The 23,772-nt window shown below is 33.1% G+C and overlaps 1 protein-coding gene across 1 annotated transcript in view; it reads left to right on the forward strand.

Moving 5' to 3' along the window:
- Positions 1 to 5,248: 5,248 nt before the first annotated feature.
- The window catches only part of LOC114729276 (probable LRR receptor-like serine/threonine-protein kinase At3g47570), a 29,266-nt gene continuing 10,742 nt past the window's right edge, over positions 5,249 to 23,772 (forward strand). The window contains exons 1-4 of the mRNA XM_028916260.1: positions 5,249 to 5,754; positions 5,818 to 5,936; positions 7,963 to 8,334; positions 19,697 to 19,798. Coding sequence (XP_028772093.1) covers positions 5,249 to 5,754; positions 5,818 to 5,936; positions 7,963 to 8,334; positions 19,697 to 19,798 — 1,099 coding nt within the window. The remainder of the gene's footprint in view (positions 5,755 to 5,817; positions 5,937 to 7,962; positions 8,335 to 19,696; positions 19,799 to 23,772) is intronic.

Raw genomic sequence — 23,772 nt, forward strand, 5'->3', positions numbered from 1 at the left:
AATAAATAACATCAAAAATGATTTTCTACAAACAAAAATAACGTTTAAATGGATATTGTTTTGAACAAAGTCTCAAAAATGGCTTCTAATTATATGAAATAACATCTAATCGTTAGCATGTGATGATTCAACCACATCTGATCTGAAATTTGATCATGATATGTTGACATCTCTACTGCATTTGTGTTTCCAATCAAAATCTATTCCTCAACTCAAATTTTTTGTACATTTGGGAAATATCTAATTGGCAAGGCTTTCCATAAATGTCTTTAATTAATTAGTTCCCAAATAATTGATGCTTGTCTGTACTTGATATTGATAAGTGCTTATAAGTCCTTTCATTTAAATCAAAACAAAACTCCCCTCACATACTTATCTCATATTTCATAAATCACGATTAAAATGCTACTTTTTAAGTCATTTCAAGATGAGTGACAAGATTATTTTTAAAAAGTTGGTACAAGGCCCACAATGTTATTTCCTTACAAGATTAAAAGCAACTACTGAAGACCTGAAATCAACTAGAGGAGAACAAGAAAAGAATTCAATTCCAAGGCAACTAAAGCCGCTACATCGCAGAACTGAAGAAATTGTTGGATCTGCAATATCTTACTATTGATGAATACCGAGGAACCAGAATATCAGAACGGAAGCCTTGTAATATCATCGGAGAAGCAAGACTTTGTACCAATTATTTATAAGTCCTTGTTTAAGGACAAATGTTTCTCTTGGGAATCCGCAGTCTGTGTCATGGTTTGGATTTATTTCGCAAACTCAGAAGTCGTGTAAGGATACTCAGAAATAATCGAAACGTTGTATAAAATAATTCCATTATGAAAAAATCACGTCATTTTTCATGTTCCTTCGAGACCTGACACATATAAGGAAAAGCTTGGAATTTGAGGGGCCCAAATTTAACGCTTTTTAAGAAAACTAGTAAAATGTCAAATTACTTGCACCAAAAAAATGTCAAAGTATTAAATAAATAAATAAATCCAAAACTGCTACACTTTGGTAATAACAGTTTAAAACTGCAATATAAATATTTAAAAAATAATTTTAAAATTTATTTTATCTGATGAACCACTCAAATGTCAATTTAATGGTGGAGATGGGTAGGGGAGAGGAATTGGATGGAATGGGTACATGAAAGAAGCCAAATCCAAAGCCTGAAAGAGAGAACTCTTATCTAAGAATTTCTTATGACCTAAGCCCACTTGATTTTATTTTGATTGCCATGTTGGGTAACCAACAATAATACACATTCTCAATCAACATTTTGATTTACAAATAATAATGTTGTATTCGATTAATCCCATGACATGGAAGCTAAGTTCTGTTTCCTTGATCAATCTCCACCTTTCCTTGGGGGTATCTAGATGAAGGAGGATAGTATTTGTACTGGCTTGATGTTTTGTTGAGTAAGATTTTAGTATTGTATTAAAAGAAGTCAATTAAATAGCCAACAATTAATTCCCAAAAGGACTACTCCTGATCCTTTTTATAAGATCCTTTTAACTAAATTATGTGGTTTAAAAATATAGTTAAAATTAGTTAAAAGCAATAAATATGAAAAACATTGAACCATTTTTTTCAAGTATTTTCTTACTTAATAAGGGAGCAAATTAGAGAAAAATAATGATAATGAGATACAAGATGAAAGAGTATGCAGCATGAGAAAAAGATCTAAGAAGAAAGAATAGAAAATTAATCAAGGGCAAAATTAGTAATAATGTATTTAATGTTCGGAAATCCCCAAGTAACATGATACACAGAATGATCTTGAAAATAATGTATGGTTTTAATTTTTGATGGTACAATAACTTTACTATTTCATATTTAATAATTTTGACACAATATTCATTATTTAATTATCAATTATTACATATTTAATAGAGAATCAATGTATGACAACACAAATCAATTATCACCATTCATTTTGCAATAGAGATTATATTTTTCGTCCAAAATGTCACACATTAAATTCTAGAGACAAGCGTCATAAAATTACCATCACATAAGCCAAATATATAATACTCGCTGCGCTGTGCATTGCATGGGAAAGTAGACCCTAGTATGCAATTTTCTGCGTTTTAAACTCGGCAAGTATGCACACCTTTGTTTTTTATTTTTTTAAAAAGTAATTGATGGCATGCTTCTTTAATTTGATCTTTATCCTATTTTTGGCCTTTGAAGATAATTTTATCTTTATTTGTTCGCATCTTTCTCCTTTCAAAAGTGGTTATCACGACATAAATGATATTGATTTTTTTTTTTTTTAAAAAGCATAGTTTTAAGATCTCCTAACAATGATTATTTCATGCTTGACTAGATAATTTTTATATTGATTATTTCATATTTTATATTTAGGAAAAAGTAGATAATCTCTAAAATTTCTTTCAGGTTTTGCTTTAATTAACTAAAAAAATATTTTATATTTAGCACTTTCATACCATCAAGTCAAATAATGTAATGTTGAATTTATGGTCATCTACCGAATTTCTGTGTTTTTTTTTTTGACATATTGAATGAGTGTTAATTAATTTAAATTTTCAAATTAAGAGTCTAACCAATTTTTTCTTTTTTCTATTTTTGCGTTTAGACTCAACAAGTATGCACATCTTAGCTTTTTATTCCCCCCCCCCCCCAATGGCCTGCATGCTTTCTCAATTTGATCTTCATTGTAATATATGGTGTTTCATTTTTAGCCTGTTTGTGCGCGCACACTATATCTTCTTTCTAAATTAATTATCCATAAAATAACTAATTTTCTTAAAAGAATTAACTAATCGTTTTGAATTAGTTTCATACTTTACTATACCTAAGTTTTTATACTGATTATTTCATATTTTATATTCAGGAAACAGTAGATAATCTCTAAAATTTCATTGATGTTTTGCTTTATGCTCATGTAATATTAAGGATATCAAAACCAATATAAATTTCAACACACATGTAAAGGAATCTATTTCTAGTATCATTCAAAAGGAGACCTTCAAAATACAAATTTGAACGTAACGCACAAGAGACAGACCGTGACTAACAAGTCAAGCACGCCAATTACTTTGTTTCTTTGACGTCTTCTCAGCTAACGTTTTTTGTGGGTAATCTTAATCCACAACCTATTAAATTTAATTATATTTATACAAACTAAACCAACCTTAATTTTGTTAGGATACTATCCTTCAGTATAATTTTTCAAATTGCTTTAAAAAAGATGCACACACCCTTCAAGTTTGTGACGTAGAAAGTGGATTATCAAAGTGAGTGGTTGCCTTTCAAAACATACATAAAAAAGTACATACTCTTTTTGCCACGTACAAAGTATAAAATCTGTAGAACAAATTAAAAGCTGCATTATTTATGTGTTTTTGAAGTCAATTGTGGTATTTTTCCTCTGGGTCAACTAAAATGATATCACCTCTACACAAGTTGTTTCGTGTGAAATGGTGTGTGACTTTGAGGTCTACTCACAAGTAGTCAAGAACACCAATTAATAAATAATGGGTTCTTGATATGTATATAATACATCCAATTAATTAGAGTCTATAGACTTTTTTGTTTGTCAAAGGAGGGCACAATATGTTTCATACTTTACTATACTTATACTGATTATTTCATATTTTATATTCAGGAAACAGTAGATAATCTCTAAAATTTCATTGATGTTTTGCTTTATGCTCATGTAATATTAAGGATATCAAAACCAATATAAATTTCAACACACATGTAAAGGAATCTATTTCTAGTATCATTCAAAAGGAGACCTTCAAAATACAAATTTGAACGTAACGCACAAGAGACAGACCGTGACTAACAAGTCAAGCACGCCAATTACTTTATTTCTTTGACGTCTTCTCAGCTAACGTTTTTTGTGGGTAATCTTAATCCACAACCTATTAAATTTAATTATATTTATACAAACTAAACCAACCTTAATTTTGTTAGGATACTATCCTTCAGTATAATTTTTCAAATTGCTTTAAAAAAGTTGCACACACCCTTCAAGTTTGTGACGTAGAAAGTGGATTATCAAAGTGAGTGGTTGCCTTTCAAAACATACATAAAAAAGTACATACTCTTTTTGCCACGTACAAAGTATAAAATCTGTAGAACAAATTAAAAGCTGCATTATTTATGTGTTTTTGAAGTCAATTGTGGTATTTTTCCTCTGGGTAAACTAAAATGATATCACCTCTACACAAGTTGTTTCATGTGAAATGGTGTGTGACTCTGAGGTCTACTCACAACAAGTCAAGAACACCAATTGATAAATAATGGGTTCTTGATATGTATATAATACATCCAATTAATTAGAGTCTATAGACTTTTTTGTTTGTCAAAGGCGGGCACAATATGTCCCCACTAGCTACTTTCTCCATAAATGGCCTACAAGACCGACCATAAATGAAAATAAAGGGCAAAGGTTCCTTTCGTTGTGATTTTTTTTTTTCAAATTTTTAAGCTTCAAATTTAATATTTTATAAAATTACTATTATAATATTTTCCAAATTAAATTTTCTTTGATTTTGTCAATACTGAAGTTAATTAAGTTAAATTTCATTTAATTACATAATCATCAATTCGATTCAAAATTATGAAAATAAAAAGGCTAGAAAGATGAACACACAGTAAAAAGATATGTCCACAACAAAAAGTATATCCCGACATGGAAAGTAGAACAAATAAATATGATATCTTTATAGTTAAATTTAAAACATTGAGAACGATTAATACATTACGACATCAAATCCATAAAAAGGGTACATCTAAAAATATTAATAATAATTATTAAACCACAGAAATAATTTTTGCAATTTTTTTATCTCCCAGAAAATGAAAATTAATTATAATAAAATGTAGCTATATAATTTGGGAAAAATTAAGTTTATTTTGGAATAACTGGAGAAATCTTTTGGATATAACTTATATAATAGATATCTCCATAATTTCACGAGAAAATTTCTAAAACTTTTGGATTTAATTTTTATCTTTATTTACTTTTCAATGTACTTACATTTTCTTATATCTTTATTTTCTTTTATTTTTCTTTTTTGGGTTATGATAATTTAATCAAGGAACAATGAGACGTTAAAATATATGCATTTACGGAATTTTCATCCGCTCCAGAGGAACAATAATGCGTTTTGTTAGCTTGACTTGACTTGATTCAGAATCGGAGAAGTATAAAATGATGTGTGTGTTAGTTCCTGGTTGCGCAAGATCTGATGAGTTTGATATGATCAATATGGGAAAACCTTCCTCCTTTGTCTTCCTCATCATCTTGCTTCTTTGCTTGACAGTCACCTTAGCTTCCATTCATACAAACATCAATACTGACAAATTTGCACTTCTTAATCTTAAGTCCTTTATCACCTCTGATCCATATGATTTTTTAGTTAATTGGTCTGTCTCTTCTAGTCCATGCAGCTGGGCTGGTATCACATGCAATAATCGGCATGGAAGGGTCCATTCTGTGAATCTTAGCAGCATGGAACTTAAGGGCACCATATCTCCACAACTAGGAAATCTCTCATTCCTTGTTGAACTTGATCTCAATGAAAACAACTTTCATGGTCAGATCCCACAAGACTTGGTTCGATTACGTCGATTGAGACTACTCAATTTGAGCTATAATGACTTTCATGGACAAGTTCCAACATGGATAGGAGATTTAACTATGCTTGAGCACTTAAGTTTTCAAAATAACAGTCTCAACGGATTTATTCCATTATCTCTGTTCAATCTATCAAGGTTAGAGACTTTAGATTGGAATTCCAATCTCATTGAAGGTACCATTCCACCAGAGATAGGAAGTCTAAAGCACTTGAAGAAGTTACAACTTTCAAGGAACAAACTTTCAGGAGCAATTCCCCAAACAGTTTCCAACTTGTCTTCGCTTGAGTTGCTTTGGTTGTCTCATAATAATTTGTCAGGTATGTTCATGCTTGTGTTTGTTCAAAACTAGTCTATTTAATTATGAGGATATAAATCCTCAATCATCATGTGCTTGGGTTAGTCCCAATTTTTTTGGGTCTTTGCGCATTTCTAATCAGTTTTTGTTTTTTAAAAAATATAGTCATCGCTATTCTTTTCAATAAATCACGAATTAGAACTGAAGTAGATAGAATATTTGTACTCAAAATTTGTTTCACTGGAATAGAAATAAATTTGAACTGAGATTTTGTTCTCGATCATTTAGTTCATGTTATAAGTTTCACACACATGTAAAGGTAGGGTCATAACTTGCCTAAAATTAAAATCTTCAAAAATCGGTAAAATACTGAATCATTAAACAAGAAGCCCCATAAAAAATAACCTGATAAGGATGATAAAACGGGTTAGCCGGGATTTCAATGCTTTTTCTAGCTTCTAATTTTTCATTTTCCCCTATATTTTCTTTTTAATTGCAAGTGTTTTTAATTTTTCTTTTCCAATATAGAGACAATCCAGTCGAATTTGTCAATGAGTCTCACATCGATCTAGGGGAAAAAAACAACATGCTGAAAAATAATATATATATATATATATATATACACATACATATATCATTCAAGGGTAGTGGCTCTTTTAAAATGATTAAGATGATGATTCAATGCTCTGAAAACGATTTTAGATAAATAATCTTAGCAGTATTAACAAATTAACTCAGCCTCGATACTAAGGGCCACAACAAGACATTAAAAGGGTGGAGTACTTTTGAGTTTCATTAATGATATCTTATCTCTTTATCTGTTTATATATAAATATATATTTAGGAATATTTATTTTTATAATTCTGCAAGGCGAGCCATGAAAAAAAAAAATCTAGCTTTTGTTTTTCTCTTGTTAACTAGACAGAGACAAACATTACTATACTGATAAATCTGCACTTTTTACTCTTAAATCTTCTATCACTTCAGATCCAAACAACTCCTTAGCTTGTCTTTCTTTTAACAGTTTATTAGGTATTTTCAGAGAAATCCAGGCTTGTCTCAATTGTTTTTTATAAATTTTTTTTATATTTTTGTATTTTTTTCTTATTTTTTCAGAATTTTTCTATTCTTTTCTTAATTAAAAATTCGTCATCCAATTTTTAAAATGGTTGGGGAAAAGAATATTAGTCCAAAAGGATCTAAAGGCTCATCATCAATCTTTGAAAATAAATGTAGACATTAAAAAGTTTATGAAGGATTTATTTTTTTAAAAATGACTAAGTCTTAGAAGAAACATACTCGAAACATTTAATTTTGTTTTGGATAATCTAAATTAATAATTTTATTTTTAAAAAAATTTTTTAGTTTGCAAGACCTATTTTTCTGGGAGTCTCATGATGAAAAGTAAGGGTCAATTGGATTTTGATGTGTCTCTTAGTTTGTTTCTTTAATTTTCATTGAAAGAACTCAATCTGAATTAACGAATCCACAAAATCTAAAAGATAACAATGATAAACAATCTAAATCACAGAATAACAAACTGAAGGGAAGCAGAAAACACAGTGTAATGGGCCTTGTGGAATAGCCCATTATGTTGTCCGACATTAGGCGGTCCAAATTTCTCAACAAATCACATGTCCAAATTATTTGGTCTATGGTCAATGGCCCAACCAAATTGAAGGTGTTATTATTTCTTTTTGAAACCAGCAGGGTCTAACAAAAGGAGTTAGTCATTCACAACATAACAAACCAAAACTCGAATCCCTATTGGAAGAGGTGCCCACATGTAGTGTTTGACGGTGCCTTGAATAGGATGCCTCCAATAGAAGGATACCTATGCTTTAGCAAAAAAGAAAATGATAATTGTATTTGTGTTTTACCATTTAGAATAAATTCGTGTTATTTCTCAAAAATATGCAAGACTTGCTATATGCGTTTTGAAAAATACAAATGTGTCTGTTTTTTTATAATAATTGATTATAAGTAAAAAATTATTACTGACATCATTCTGTCTCTTTTTTTTTTATTTGCCATCTAATATTTGAAGGGAGCATCCCAAATGAGATTGGGGATCTTTCACAACTGAAGAAATTGTATCTTGGAAATAATGAACTTGCGGGTTCTATACCATCTTCATTATTTAACAGTTCAATGCTACAAGACTTCCAACTTGGAGTAAATAACTTATCTGGAAGTCTCCCAACAAATGTGTGTGTTGGGCTTCCAAAGCTACAAATATTTTTTGTAGATGGAAATGATTTGTCTGGCAAAATACCCTCCACTTGGCATCAATGCACAGAATTATTAAAATTACAATTGGGGTATAACAAATTCAACGGAGGAAACATACCAATTAACATCGGAAATCTGACCAACATCCAGAGGCTATATCTTTCCGACAGCAACTTGCAAGGTAAGAGTTTTAATTATTATATGATTGTCTTAAATTTTGATAAGTCAAGAATTTGCGTTACAAATTTAATGAATAATACTTTTGTTAGATTACTTTTAAAGACGTTGAACTTGATTCTTTTATGTCAACATTTGAAATGAAATATTAAATCATTGAAAAATAAACTAGTCAGCATTTGTGTCTTTCATATATGTTCTTATGATATGTAAAGGGAATATATCTTAAAAAATTAGAAAAATAGTATCTACTAATACTATAAAATGATAAAACATTATAAATAGTATAAAAGTGGAATCTTATATGTAATCTTATACGTAATATGCTTGTTCTATAATGTTTGCAAAATGTTTTAGCTGAAATTGCTTTAAGAGTGGTGAAGATTATAGTATACATGATATGTTTTACACAATCCATTTTTCTTAACTAATTTGCATCAGGAAAAATTATGTTGTTGTACACTGGGTTTAAAAAACTTAAATGCAAAAGATAAATAATTTGATTGTTTGTTTTAAATAAGTGAAATTAATTGCATAATTTGCCTCTAACATTTCTTCTTTACAAGAATTTTTAATTTCCAATTGTTCTTTGATATTAGAAAAGTCCCTTTTAAATTGCTTTCCAATAAAAACTAAATTATTTCCTAATAATTTTAAGCCTCTAATTAACACAACTCCATGTATTATTTATAGATAATTTGCCAACAAAAACTAAATTATTTTCTATTATTTACATATATTATTTAGATGGCTGTGTGCAGCACATGATTTATTGGCAGTTAAACTTAACAGAGTCACATGCAATTTCGTGGTTATAAGAAGTTTGCTTTCTCCATTTCTAATATTAGCAAGACATGTTTAGTTTTTTTTTTTGGTGAAAAAACTTAGGTCATTGCTCATATCCATTTTGTCAAGTTCTCCAATCACACATAGTCATGTGTCCTTTTTTGTTTCATGTGGATGTATAATTAAATGCTATTAAATCCAAATATTTCAAAAATGAGATATATGGTCATGTGTGATTAGAGAAATTAAGATAATAGATATAAGCAACTTGATATAAGTATTGTCATTTTTTTTGTTAAATTGTATATGTGTATTATTATATGCAAATATTATTACCTGTTTTATTTTTATTTTAACAAGTCCTTTCAATTCAATATTTTTACAAGCATTTATTGCTAATCAATTATATTTGCATGCCAACCTCTTCACAAGCAATGAGATTATGAAGTCTTACTTTTATTCTTTTGTTTTTTTTAATCATTTTCTCTAGTAGAGTGGATTTAAAATGAGACTTTGTTTTCTATCATTTTATTAATACTACTATTGTATTTACATATGCATATCCATATGGGGATTAAATATAAATAGTAATTTACAATCCCAAAATATTAAAAGATCATTTTATTAATATTGTATTACATGAAATTGCTTTTTTATAATTAAGGCGAGTTCTTGACTTATTTTTAGACATGCCAGAGTTAGTAATATATGAAAATTTCTGTACGGTAGGATAAGTTTAATACTAAAAAAAAAAAAAAACTGAAATCAGAAAAGTTTGAAGAGGTGTTTTTTCTTAGTTATTACATTAAACAAGAAATTTATTTAAATAAACTAAGTATAAAATATCAATTATGAATAATAATAAAGAATTCAATTTAAAAATTCAAATGCAATAATTTAATAAACACTAGTTCATATGTTTAGTTCAACTATATTTTAAGTCATTCATATTGAAGTGAAAATATTCAGCACCTTCAATTAATAATAATTATTTTCAACATAAAACTTTCCACTCATAATTTCCTAATAATTATTTTATTTTAAAATTAAAAGAAGTATGAAAATTAATATTTATGCATGGATCAATCAGTATAGCACAAATGTTCAAGTTTTTGAAATTAGTATGCCAGAACCATGAATTTTTTTTTTAATTTCCATTACCTGTATATATTTTATGTGCGAACAATATTATCTGCCTTATTTTCTTTTTAAAGTTCTTACAGTTATAAAACTTTTAGTACCTATCAGTGTTATATTATACATGTACTTTATGCATTATTATACAAAAGTATTATGAAGTGTTTTATTTTTATATTTAATAAATATATGCCAACTTTTTTACAAGCATTGAGATTATTATTTCTTTTTTTAACATTATTCTATAATAAAATAAATTTAAAATGAGATTTTATCTTTTATTTTCATTAATATTTGACATATTCATGGTGGAGGCTTAAATATAGGTAGTGATTTACAATAACACAATAACAATGATTGTCTTCTTCTTTTTTCCTTTTTAGATATTTTCATTCATTCATGTTGTTCATTCCTAGGATTTGGCTTGTATTAAGCTTGGTATTATAATGCCAAAATATATAAAAGGTAAGATCATGAACTGATGGGACCACTTGATATATTTAAAATATGAAAAACAATTTTTTTTAATTTTAGTCTTAATCTACCACATCATTAATATACTTTGATCAATAAAATGACTTCGCCATATATAACTTGTCCAGGAATCATTCCAAGTGAGTTTGGAAATTTGACAAACCTCCAAGCCCTTGAGCTTGGCGAGAACATTTTGCAAGGTAAGAATTCTAATTATATGATTGTCTTAGACCGTGTGTGTGATTTTGTTTTTGTTTTTATCTCTCAAATGAAAAATAATTTTAAAATAATTTTATTCTTTTTTTTAAAATCATTTTCTCGAATAGAATAAAGTTAAAATGAGATTTTGTTTTCCATCATTTTATTAATATTGTATATACATATGCATATCCATGACAGGGTTTAAAAAGAAATAGTAATTTACAATCCCAAAATATTAAAAGATCAAATTATGAATTGATGGTAAAATTACTTCCAGAAAGTTAATCCAAATACTTCTTGGTTTTGGTCATTTCATTCATTCATGCAATCCCAAAATAACAGAAAGATAGGATCATGACTTCATGAGCGAAGCTGATGGGCCCACTTCAAAAGCAAATTCTTTTTAGAGAAAATGGACATGATAGTGCTTGGAATTTTATCAAATTTTAAATTTTAAGTTGACGCCATCCATCTTCTCTCTCCTCTCTCAGCATTGCTCGAGTCAATGTCGGTGAGACACCCTATGTTATCCTCAAGCCCATGAGCACCTTACCTATCTCTTATCCGTCTCTTCAATTCTCAACCATTCCGCCCCTTCACCATCTTCATCCTCAGTTTTCCCCAATCCCTTCCCGGAATCGACCTTCAATCCATTCTATAAACCAACTGTTTGGATTATGAACGTGGACTTTCCAATTAAAATATTTGAAAATGTTTTTGTACGGTGGGATAAATTTATTTGATACTAAAGACAAAAAAGTTTGCAGTTGTGCTCATCCTTATTTATTACAATAAACAAGAAATTTATTTAAATAAACTAAGCATAAAATATCAATTGTGAATAATTATAAAGAATTCAATTTAAAAATTTAAATGCAATAATTCAATAGAAACTAGTCAACCATAGCTGAGCTCGAGCTAGTTTAGAAGAAAAGGTTAAAAAAAAAATGAGAATGCGAGATTTTTTTTTTTTTTTGGTGAATAAAGGATAAACTAATCAGAAACAAAATACAACCAAGAATGCTAATCTAGTCGAACTCGTCTTGGAGTTCCCATGCCCAGTAGATCCTTGTGTAGTTGCTCCTCCAATACTGTTGGAGGTATTACCCAAGATCTTTTCCCTTGAGTCTGAAATGAAAGAAAGCTTGATGCTCCATTTTGTCTACACAAGCATTTGCTTCTCTGTATATAGCTTTGAACCTCAGTTGCCATTCTCTTCCCAATAACTCTCTTACTTCCTTCATTAATCCATTATATTCCTCTAGCGTATGCTCCTTCTGAATTTCTTCTACCACCATCCGAACGTCGCTTTCCACTTCTACACGTTTAAGTCCTAATTCCCAGCAAGTCTTCGGTCCCTCCAGAATTCTCGACATTTCTGCCATTTCTGATCCACATTCTCCTAGTTTTATAGAGAAGCCATGCAGCCATTCCCCTTGATACCCTCTAATTACCCCTCCACACGCTGCTCTGCCATTTTGTTGTCTTGCACCATCTGTATTTAACTTGCACCAGCCTTGCGGAGGGATCTTCGAGTTAATCATGACTGTCTCTTCCTTTCCTCCCTCCATCCTCATTAAAGTTCCTTTAACATGGTAGTGTTTCAGGTATTGTTTCATTAAATCTGCAGCGTTCTATGGGATTTTAAAGTTCCCATCATGGACCTTTGTGTTCCTCCACTTCCAAAACAACCAGCAGCAAACTGTTCAGGCCAGTCCAGTCCCATTTCTATTTGTGCAGTGCAACGTATATTATTTTTGATCCATTTGTCCTCGGTAGCATTAAAAAATTCCTCCTGTTGTTCCAATGGCATAAACCGCCTCTAAAGCAGTTGGACTTGATAGCAATCCCTCAATGCATGGATCTACGTTTCACTCTCATATTCACAGATCAAGCATTTTCCTTGTTCTCCTCTCCATTTGCTAGTTCTTTGTTTTTTCAAGAGCTTATTATGTTGTATTTGCCACATGAAGCACCGAGTCCTCTCAGGTACTCTCAACCTCCAAATTTTGTTCCAACTTCGTTGCGTCATAATATAAGCGTTTCCTTGCAACCATTTATAGGTGCAGTGTGTTGAAAAAAGTCCATTCCACAAGCATAGCCATTTGGGGTAATCTTGACCTCTATTCTCATTTGGGGGGGGGGCATAACTTGAATCTTTGGTATTATTGCAGGATGTACCATGCTTTCTAAATATTGCAGGTTCCAGTTTCCATCCTCTCTTATTACATCCCTCACTTTCAGGCTTTTATCAGTTCCCCCTACATTCCCCATCCACTTGATCAATTTTCCTTCACAGGGAATCCATCTGTCAAACCAAACACTCATTTGATTCCCACTTCTTATTGTCATTTCTAAGTTTTCTCTAAACGTCTCCTCCAGTTTTGCTAATTCCTTCCACAGACGCGAGTCGCTTGTCTTAGTTGTAATTTTTCGCTCTTCTTGTTCCTTTCTCTCATACTTCCCTCTTAGTACTCATAACCACGGATCCTCTGGTGGGTTCTGTATTTTCCATAACAGTTTTAGGAGGAAGGAGTCACTCATAATTTTCAAAGATTGAATCCCCATTCCTCCTTCTTCCTTTGCCTTAAACATTTGTTCCCATCCTATAGCATACCATTTCTTCTTGCCCCCTTGTTCTCCCCATATGAATTTCCTCTACTCCTACTTGAGTTCTTCAATGACTCCTTGTGGGATGCGATCGTGTTGCATTGGATAGAGAGCCATTGAACCCGTCACGGATCTCACCAAGGTACTCCTGCTAGCCATAGAAAGATTTGAAGCTTTCCATATGCTTAATCTCTTCCTCACCCTTTCAACCACATTTTTATATTCCTTCTATAATGTGGGAATGAAATTTCTGCCCCTAAATATTTGCCCAGGTCTTCCACTTCTTTAAATTGGCTGATTCTATAAATTTCCCTTCTAGTATGCCGTGAAACATTAGGTGAAAAGTATATTTGAGTTTTCTTGTTGCTCACTCTATGCCCTAATATCCTTCCAAACACTTGCAAGCATCTCATAATTGTTTCCATTTGGTTAGTCTCCACCTCTGTAAAAAAAACAAAATTATCAGCAAACATCATATGGGTTATTATTGGACCTTTCTATCCCGCTCTCATTCCTCTCCATTTTTTCTCACTATGGGTGTCAACAACGAGGTGTGTAAGTTTTTCCATGCCAAGAACAAAGAGGTATGACGAGAGAGGATCTCCTCGTCTGGATCCTTGAGAAGGATTGAACTCTTCTAGTTTTTCACCATGCCATAGTACTCTCATAGAGGTCATGTTTATGCATCTCACTATTCTACTCTTCATTTTTGCTGAACAATTTATCTCATTCAGAACATTTTCCATGAAATGCCAACTTATCCTGTTATAGGCCTTCTCAAGATTAATTTTTATTGCCATGAATCCTTTCTTCTCTTTTTGTCTTCTCGTGGAATGTATCATTTCATTCACTATGATAATGTTGTCACGAATGTTTCGCCTTGGTACAAAGCTCACTTGGTGAGGAGAAACCAAATTTGGCTTGAGGTTTTTGAGCCTTTTTACCATAATCTTCATAATGCACTTGTAAGTCACATTACAAAGTGAGATAGGTCTGAATTAGTTCACTTTTTCTAGTGCATTAAGCTTCAAGATCAGGGATACTTATGTCTTATTCATCTCTCTGATCTTTTCAAGTTCAGTCTATGCCTCCTTAATGAAGTTGCACACACAGCTTCCCACAATCTCCCAATTTTGTTGAAAGAGAATAGTCGGATACCTATCTTCACCCGGAGCTTTAAATCTCCCAATTGAAAACATTGCTTCCTTAATTTCCTCATCCTACACCAGTCCCTCCAATTCTTCTTTCTCTTCTTCTTTGATACTTTCCCATCTGTGCTTTAACAAATGAACATGATTCTTCCTTCTTCTAATGGTTGTTTTAGCATGATAAAATGAGGTATTTTCGGTCCCCATCGTTGATCCATCTTGTGCGGGCTTTTTAGAACCATAACAACTCCTCTCTTGCTAATATTTCGGTAGTTCATCTCTCAATTGGTAATCTGGATCCTCCAAATATCTACTTCGCTATTTTTGAAGGAACCACTGGATCCCGTCAATTCTCCTCGTCAACTCTTTCTTTTTCCTCCCTATATGCCTAAACACAAACTTATTCCACTCTTTCAGTCTGAGTTCTAATTCTTGCAAAGTTTATCGTACTTCTCCTATCCTCTCCCAAGTTGTTACTAGTAGCTTTTTAAACTCAGAATGCTGCAACCAAACTACCTCAAACCTGAAGGGTCTTGCCTCCTTTGAACCCTTAACCACAGAAAGGTGGATCAATAGTGGATGGTGGTCTGATTGAATTTGTGACCCAACCTACATACGAGCTTCGTTAAAGGATTTCCTCCACTCAACATTACAAAGGGCCCTATCTAATCTCTTATACAATCTTCTCGTATGATTAATAATTGGCCCCCTCCAGGTGTATTTAGGTCCTCTGACCCTACTTCAATCAGGTTATAACCTTCTATATTCTTGTTGAACCTTTTACATTTATTGTGGTTCACATTTCTCCCTCCGCTATTCCTCCTTTGATCTTATGTCATTAAAATGACTTACCAAAAGCTAAGGAATGGACATGGTTTGAGACATCTCCTTCAACTCCTCCTAAAGACTTTTTCTCTTTATCACTCGTGGACTGGCATAAACAGCTGTAAACATCCAAAGCCTATTCCCCTATCCCTGAATCAAGCAGTGAATATATTGTTTATTACTCCTTAGTGTGGAAATTTTAATTTCTTCTCCATCCCCAAGGATCTATATGCCACCAAACATTCCACACGCCTCCTTAATTAATTGGTTTTTGAAGCCCAAGTGTTTTATCACTTTTTGGGCTTTTTCTCCACCACACCTAGTTTCCACACAAGCACTACATTTTTTGGCTTATATCTCCTTTTCTATTTTTTCAGAGTATACCCGGAGTCTCTACCAGCTACTCCCCTCACATTCCAAGTAATTATCATAAATAAATGTTCACAACAATAAAACACTTCCCAATGAATCAATTAGTACCTGATAGCCAAAGCCGAGTTTGACTGGCCAGTCTTCCCTTTATGAGTGCTGCAATCATTGTGTTTTAGTTCCATATCATGTTGTCTAACCATATACTCCACTTCTGACAGGCCCACCCACTCACCTCCTTTATCAGAATCTGGTGGCTTATCTTCATCCACTTCTATTATCGCACTCAAATGGTTCGATAAACTATGAAGAAAGTGTTCCACAATGTTCTCCTATAGTCTTGGCCTATTAAATCCCCCTTCATCATTAATTATTTCTTAGCCCATAGTTAATTGTTCTACTCCTTCCATCTCAACACTCTCTGCCTTCTCCCTTAGCCCACTAAGCCTACGTTTGTCTTGACCCACATTTCTCTTTTCTTCTATGTCCTCTCATTCTTTCTCTATCTGGCCCACTCTGCTTGTCCCCACAGATTGAATTTTCCTGACATTCTTCTCTTCCGCTTTCCTGATGTCCTTTCCCTCCTCAGTAGGTGTCTCTCCCTTTCTCTCCCCTTTTCAATTCTACACCTTTCTTATCAACTTTTCCTCTCCCTTTTTCTTGTTTTATGCACCTTTACTTCTCTCCCCCTATTCCTTCTCCTTATTTGATAGGTCTCTCAAAGGCTTTCTTTATCGTGTTTCTTGCACTTCCTCTTCCATTCTCTCCCCCTCTACACTTAGACCCTAAAGCGTGAGCTCACTCCTATATTGGACCTTGGTTGTCCACTTTTCTGCTATACTTCTGCGACTTTTTTCTCTTTGTTCAGGGGTCTTCTCCCTTTCCTCGGATTTTGAGCAACCATCCACTCCCCATACATCGCCTCTGACTTTTCCATCACCTTTTCGCTAACTTTGGCTTCCTCCTTCTCACTGTTTCTCATCGGATTTTTCCCATTGTCTTGGTTACCTTCCTTTGTTCTCTTTAAACGGGTAGTGCTCCATTTCATAGCCAAATTTGCCACAATTGAAACAGATTAATTGTAGGCCTTCATATTCAATTTTTAGCTCATTCTCATCTATTGAATAAGAAGGCATCAGAGGGGCTTCTAGATCCACCTAGACACATATCCTTGCATACATTGTTCTGGATCTTGTTAGAGTCATTTCATCAACCCTGATGGCCTTCCCAATCTTGTTCCCTAAATGGTAGAAAAACTTTCTATCATATTAGTCACCTGGAAGACCTGGGAGTCTTACCCACACAGCTACCCAGTTCAACTTCTCCTTCCATGGGTTAAAGTTTCGCTTCCATGTTTGCACAATGAGATACTGGTTTGATATCAGCCAAGGGCTCCCTTCCAGAGCATAGTAAAAGTCATCGAGCTCCTTGAAGGTAGCCAGCATATATTCATTACCAATGTCATTGAGCTCCACTAAACTAGTCTTGCTCTAGAGGGCTTGTAATTTCCTTCTTAGCTACATGAATCCCATGGGTTCCCCCGCAAGCTTCACAATGAGTGTGTTTTCCCATTTCCTTTCCAGTCTTCATTTCTCTTGTTCTATAGATTCTATTCTTGGTTTTTTTTTTTCCATATCTGTGATAGTAACTCTTTGCTTAAGTCATCATCCGGACCAACAAGCAAGCTCCCATCCCAGGGTTCCTCTTCTCAATGTTTCTCTGAGCGTTCCTTCCCTCCATCCACCTTAGGTTTTAGTATATCTCTATACGAGACTTGTTTAGGTTGCTCTTGTTCTATTCCCGAGACCTCTGGTAGCATCCATTCCTCTTCCCTTAGCTTTAGTGAGATTTCTCCCATAAACATTCCCTGGTTTTTGGCCACTTTACCTCTTGACTCCGCTCTATTTTGCTCTTCCATCACCATATTCCTTTCTGGGTTACCAGTCAAAGCCATCCTCTCTTCCCTGTTCTCGTTTGTTCTCGGGTCGTGCTTATTCCCCTGTTCACTTCCCCCACCACCATCACTAGGACCATTGGGGGGTTGTTTCTGGGGTGAGTTCTTGTTAGAAATCATGGGAACACCTCAAACTTTCTCTCACTAACTTTCTCTCTCTAGATACTTCTCTCTACAGTGAGCTGATACTTTTGGCGAATGCGAGATGTTTTAAATAGTCTGATAAATAATTAAATTGTATTAATTTAAGTCATTCATATTGAAGTGGAACTATTTAGTTTGTTCAATTCTTTATAAAATTAGCTAAATCTTTTCAACAAAAAAATCCACTAATAATTTCTTAATAATTATTTTACTTTGAAATTTAAAAGTAGTATGAAAAACCAACATCAGGGAGAAAGCAGGTGGAATTACATAAAACAATGCGGGCTCATTAAACATTATGTGAAACTTTTTCGTTCAGCAAAGTATACTTAATAATTTCTCACTAAAACTGCACCCAAAAACAAACAAAAAAATTCCTTCATGCAGAGATAAATTGCTGAAAAAGTAGTCTAATGCTTTATGCCATACATGATTAATTAGCAATGCATAAAAGTTATATATTTAAACTTAATGTACTCATTTGCAATATTAAAAGGTAAGAAATTTGAGAGGAAATTTGCCTTTTCCCTTTTTAATATTTATGCATGAATTCATGAGTATAGCACACATGTTCAAGTTTTTGAAATTAGTACGTAAGACACGTGAAGTTTCTTTATTATTTATGTATATTATATGCAAACAATATTACAATGCCAGAATAAAGAAAAGGTAATAAGATCATGGACTGATGGGACCACTTGATATCTACCACATCAATTGTATACTTTGATCAATAAAATGGCTTCATATATACTTTGTCCAGGAGTCATTCCAAGTGAGATTGGAAATTTGACAAACCTTGAAATCCTTATTCTTCGCGACAACAATTTGCAAGGTAAAGATTTTAATTATATGATTGTCTTTAGACCATGTTTTGTGTTTTTGTTTTTGTTTTCATATCTCGAATAAAACAATAATTTTAAAATGAGATTTTGTTTTTGATTTTTTTCATTCATGTTAAAAAATCATAAGAAGCTAACTAAGTTTGCATTCATAATAGAAATCCTTCAAAAGAGGAATAAAATATAATTTCAGACATTAAAAAACTAACGAAGCCCTGCAAAACCAGTCTGGAAAAACTTTATGGATTATCAAAATGTCTTTAAAAAGAGAAATAAAATATAATTTTAAAAAGGACTTGTATTTTAAAAGATTTTATGATGCTTCCAATTCTCTGATCAACATTTATATCACTCGTATCTTATCCACTTCTACATTGAAACTGGTGAAATTCCATTCTTAATTATTTTATGCTTTATCTCCAAAATGTGTAAATAAAAGTATCTTAATTTCTTAAAGAAAAACTAAAATTTCAGCCCTTTTTTGGCCTATGATGAATTCTCAAATTTTAAAGTTAGAGCCTTTTCAAATGCTTTGGATGTTCATTTCAGATAAGGTGAGATTAATTCCATAGTCGATGATCTTCAACAATTCTTCTTTGAAAGAAATTTAATGTCCAACAAAAACTAAATTATTTTCTATTCATTTTAAGCACCTAATTACCAAAATTCCATGTAGTATTTATATGCTCGTGTACTTGTGAATTTATTAGTAACATGCTTGCCATACTACCAAATAATTAACAAATATTTTGTATTTATTTATAGGTGAAATTCCTTCATCTCTGTGGAACTTGCCTTCTTTAACAGTTGTTAACTTTGGCAACAATCATTTAACGGGTAATTTGTCAAAAGAAATGTGTCATAAACTCTCTATGCTTGAAGTCCTTGATGTTCACAGCAATCAATTAGAGGGAAGCATTTCACAATCAATAAGCAACTGCACATCTTTAAAAGGATTATTTTTGGATATTAACTCATTTACAGGTATGCGCCTACTTATATGTTTTCTTTTCTATTTAATATTTTTTTTCTACAATGTGATTTTGCTTTTATCTGAAATCCCAATCATGAACAGATGGACATACATACTTATTATATGCCAGTACTTTTGTTTTTTTTTTTTAAGATCTTATCTGTTTCCTAGCAACTTCAATTTTATTTTATTCCCTTTCTATTGTAGAGTTCATTTTTTTCATCCCTTATGCTTCTTTTTCAATTTTTTATTTTTCAAATTCGTTCATTTCAAATTAAATGCTTATTCATTAATTACAGTGCAAAACTTTTATTTTTCAAAAGAAATACTAGTCATTCTACCTTAATTATAATTTATGATTTTCTTAATTTTTTCATTTACAAATTTTTACAAAGACTTCCACTTCACCTTAATTATAATTTATGATTTTCTTAATTTCTGTATGATATTTGATAATTTCTTAATTCTACACACACAAAAACACACGGTAACAACTCCATCATTTAAATAAGATTAAAATTATATTGATGTTTTTCTTAAAAAATCGCAGCATATGAATTAAAAATTTGAAATAAACCAAATATTTTTTTAAATAGATAGAAAAATCAATTACAATTTATAATACAGAAATCAAATAAAAATTAAAATATAACTCAAACTGATGAAGAATAATATCAGATATTTTAATTGTTCAACAAATAGAAGAACTGTTCTGCACATTGTGAAATTAAACAAATCTTTCCAAGTTAAAGTTTTTCACATAATACTTGCCGAACAAGTAGTTTAATGCCATAGGCAACACATAATTTATTGGCCATGCGCAAAAAACTAAAAGCAGAAGCCAAAGCGCACACTGAAAGGAAAAAAAAAAAAATCTTAGCGTTTACAACCTAACACACAACTTACCAAAGAAAGCATGCACTCAAAATGACCAATACCGGTCTTAATAAAGAACAACAAGCAACTAGTAATTAGCCAATACCGGTCTTAGCCAAAGAGTAGTAATTAGAAAGCTCAAGATCATGCTGCAGAACATGAACTAGAAAGAGGGTGGTGGTTCAGAAAACCATCCTTGTGGCACTTCTTTCAAAACCTCTGCTGCAAACAATCAACAGCTCTATTGCCCTTGCGACAAACCAAAGACAAAAACCAATTCCGCAGTTTAGCATGACATCTTCACAGCTTCACAATTCCACCATCTTCTCTACCCAAAGCTACCCTATACCCCAACTTCACAGAGTAATTATCATCTCTACTCATCATCCAAAGACATTTATCTGCCAAATTCGATCTAGGAATATTAATAGAGTTAATGAGAACTTTATCTTCATCACTGAACCAATCTTTCGTTCCTTCAAAACACCAAGAATTATTTCTGATTAAGCTCTTCATAGTCAAACTCTTTTTTTCTTCATCCAAATCTCTGGAAGCCAATGCATACCCAGTAGCTTCAGGAGTCCAATTGTCAACAAAAACTCTGATCCTCTCTCCAGTCCCTACTCTCTAACAAAGATCTTTTTTTGTTAAATCTGTTCCTTCTAAGATGCTGAACCAACCCCAAGAAGATCTACAACCTTACTTTGCCTGCAAAAAATACTATCGGAAAAATAAAAACCTTTCAAAATCCTACACCATAAAAGCATCTGGATTTTGGACCAACCTCCATCTAGTATTAGCAAGGAGAGCTTTGTCAAACAACTCTAATTTTTGAAACCCATTCCACCTTCACTTTTAGCCAACCTCAGTGATTTCCAAGATTTCTAGTGTATTCTACCTTCTTGTTCCCTCTGATCCTTCCAGAACCTTGCCATTGAAGAATGAACTGTTAGTCATCTTAGGTCCGTTTCAAAATCAACTGAATTAAGACAATATAGTGCACAATCCAGGTTATATTCATTTTAAGGAGTCTCTAAAAATTCCTGAGTAACTAAGTATGCAAACTCTAGAGGATTGACTTGGAAAATGATTGATTTTCTTTTTAATTAACTATTTGGCAAATTTTAGAAAGATGCAATAAGAGTAAAAAAATTTTGGGTTTTTAGTTTATAAAAATGGTATCATTGAAGTGAAATATGAAAATTAACAAGTATAAAAATGGTATGAGTGAAATGAAATATGAAAATTAACAAGTGATAGCAATGAAATGGCAATCCTCTAGCATAATATTTTAGGCTATCATTCCGTAAACCCTGCTATTCATTTCTCTCCAAAACCCATTTTCCTCATTACTTCTTCCACAAAACACCAATCAAGCCTATCATATGCTTTATTCATATCTATTTTAACAGTCATTTACACTACAAAAAAATAGACTTTAGGCGACGACTTTCGGCGGCGACAAAAAAAGTCGCCGCTGAAAGTCCACTTTCGGCGGCGACACCAAAAAGTCGCCGCTGAAACCAAGACTTTCAGCGGCGACAAAAGTGTCGCCGCCGAAAGTGGACTTTCAGTGGCGACTTTTCTAGTCGCCGCTGAAAGTTCGCCATTGAAACCAAGACTTTCAGCGGCGACAAAAGTGTCGCCGCTGAAACTGGACTTTTAGCGGCGACTTTTTTTGTCGCCGCCAAAAGTGGACTTTCAGCGGCGACTTTTTTTGTCGCCGCTGAAAGTATAATATAATAATATATATTTTATTTTACAATATTAATAAACAAATTGCCGAAAATGGACCTTCAGCGGCGACTTTTTTTGTCGCCGCCGAAAGTGGACCTTCAGCGGCGACTTTTTTTGTCGCCGCCAAAAGTGGACCTTCAGCGGCGACTTTTTTTGTCGCCGCTGAAAGTATAATATAATAATATATATTTTATTTTACAATATTACTAAACAAATTTCCGAAAGTGGACCTTCAGCGGCGACTTTTTTTGTCGCCGCCGAAAGTGGACCTTCAGCGGCGACTTTTTTTGTCGCCGCCGAAAGTGGACCTTCAGCGGCGACTTTTTTTGTCGCCGCCGAAAGTGGACCTTCAGCGGCGACTTTTTTTGTCGCCGCCAAAAGTGGACTTTCAGCGGCGACTTTTTTTGTCGCCGCTGAAAGTATAATATAATAATATATATTTTATTTTACAATATTACTAAACAAATTTCCGAAAATGGACCTTCAGCGGCGACTTTTTGTGTCGCCGCTGAAAGTATAATATAATAATATATATTTTATTTTACAATATTAATAAACAAATTCAATCTGGCTCAGCGGCAAGAAGGTTGGACACGAAGGGAGGCGGTCACGAGTTCGAACCTGGAAGAAGACACATTTAAGGTGAAAATATTTAGACGATGACGTGGCGAAGAGGAGTGACGTGGCAATGACGTGGAGGTGGCTAGTGATGATGTGGCGGTCGGCGGTGATGACGTGGCCGCCGATGGCGATGACGTGGAGGTCGACGGTGCTGACGTGGCGGCCGGAGATGATGACGTGGCACCGGCGGTGATGACGTGGCATTGGTAAAGCCAATTCTTCTTAGGCATTACTTTCAGCGGCGACAAAAAAGTCGCCGCAGAAAACACTTTCGGCGGCGACATTTGTCGCCGCCGAAAAGCCTTTCAGCGGCGACAAGAGTGTCGCCGCCAAAAGTGTTTTCTGCGGCGACTTTTTTGTCGCCGCCGAAAGTGTTTTCGGCGGCGACATTTGTCGCTGCTGAAACTTCTAAAAGTCGCCGCTGAAAGTATCTTTTAACGGCGACCTTTTTAGTCGCCACTGAAAGTTTTCAGCCACAGCTGCTACGGCAACGACTTTTCAGCGGCGACTTGTCGCCGCAAAAAACTTTCGGCGCGACTTTTGTACTTTCAGCGGCGACTTTTGTCGCCGCTGAAAGTCAATTTTTTTGTAGTGTTACATTTTTCTTCCCTTCTTTTTATTTTTCAAGTAATGGAAAGCTTCCTGGGCTATCAAAGTGTTACCTTGAGTCAGTCTTTTAGCTACAAGTGCTCTTTGATGTTCAGAAATAATTCCCATTAACAGTCTCCTCAACCTATTTTGCCAGGAGCTT

Source organism: Neltuma alba, unplaced genomic scaffold, assembly GCF_004799145.2.
Source record: "Neltuma alba isolate B1F8T4 unplaced genomic scaffold, ASM479914v2 tig00012618_pilon, whole genome shotgun sequence".
Lineage (NCBI taxonomy): Eukaryota > Viridiplantae > Streptophyta > Magnoliopsida > Fabales > Fabaceae > Neltuma > Neltuma alba.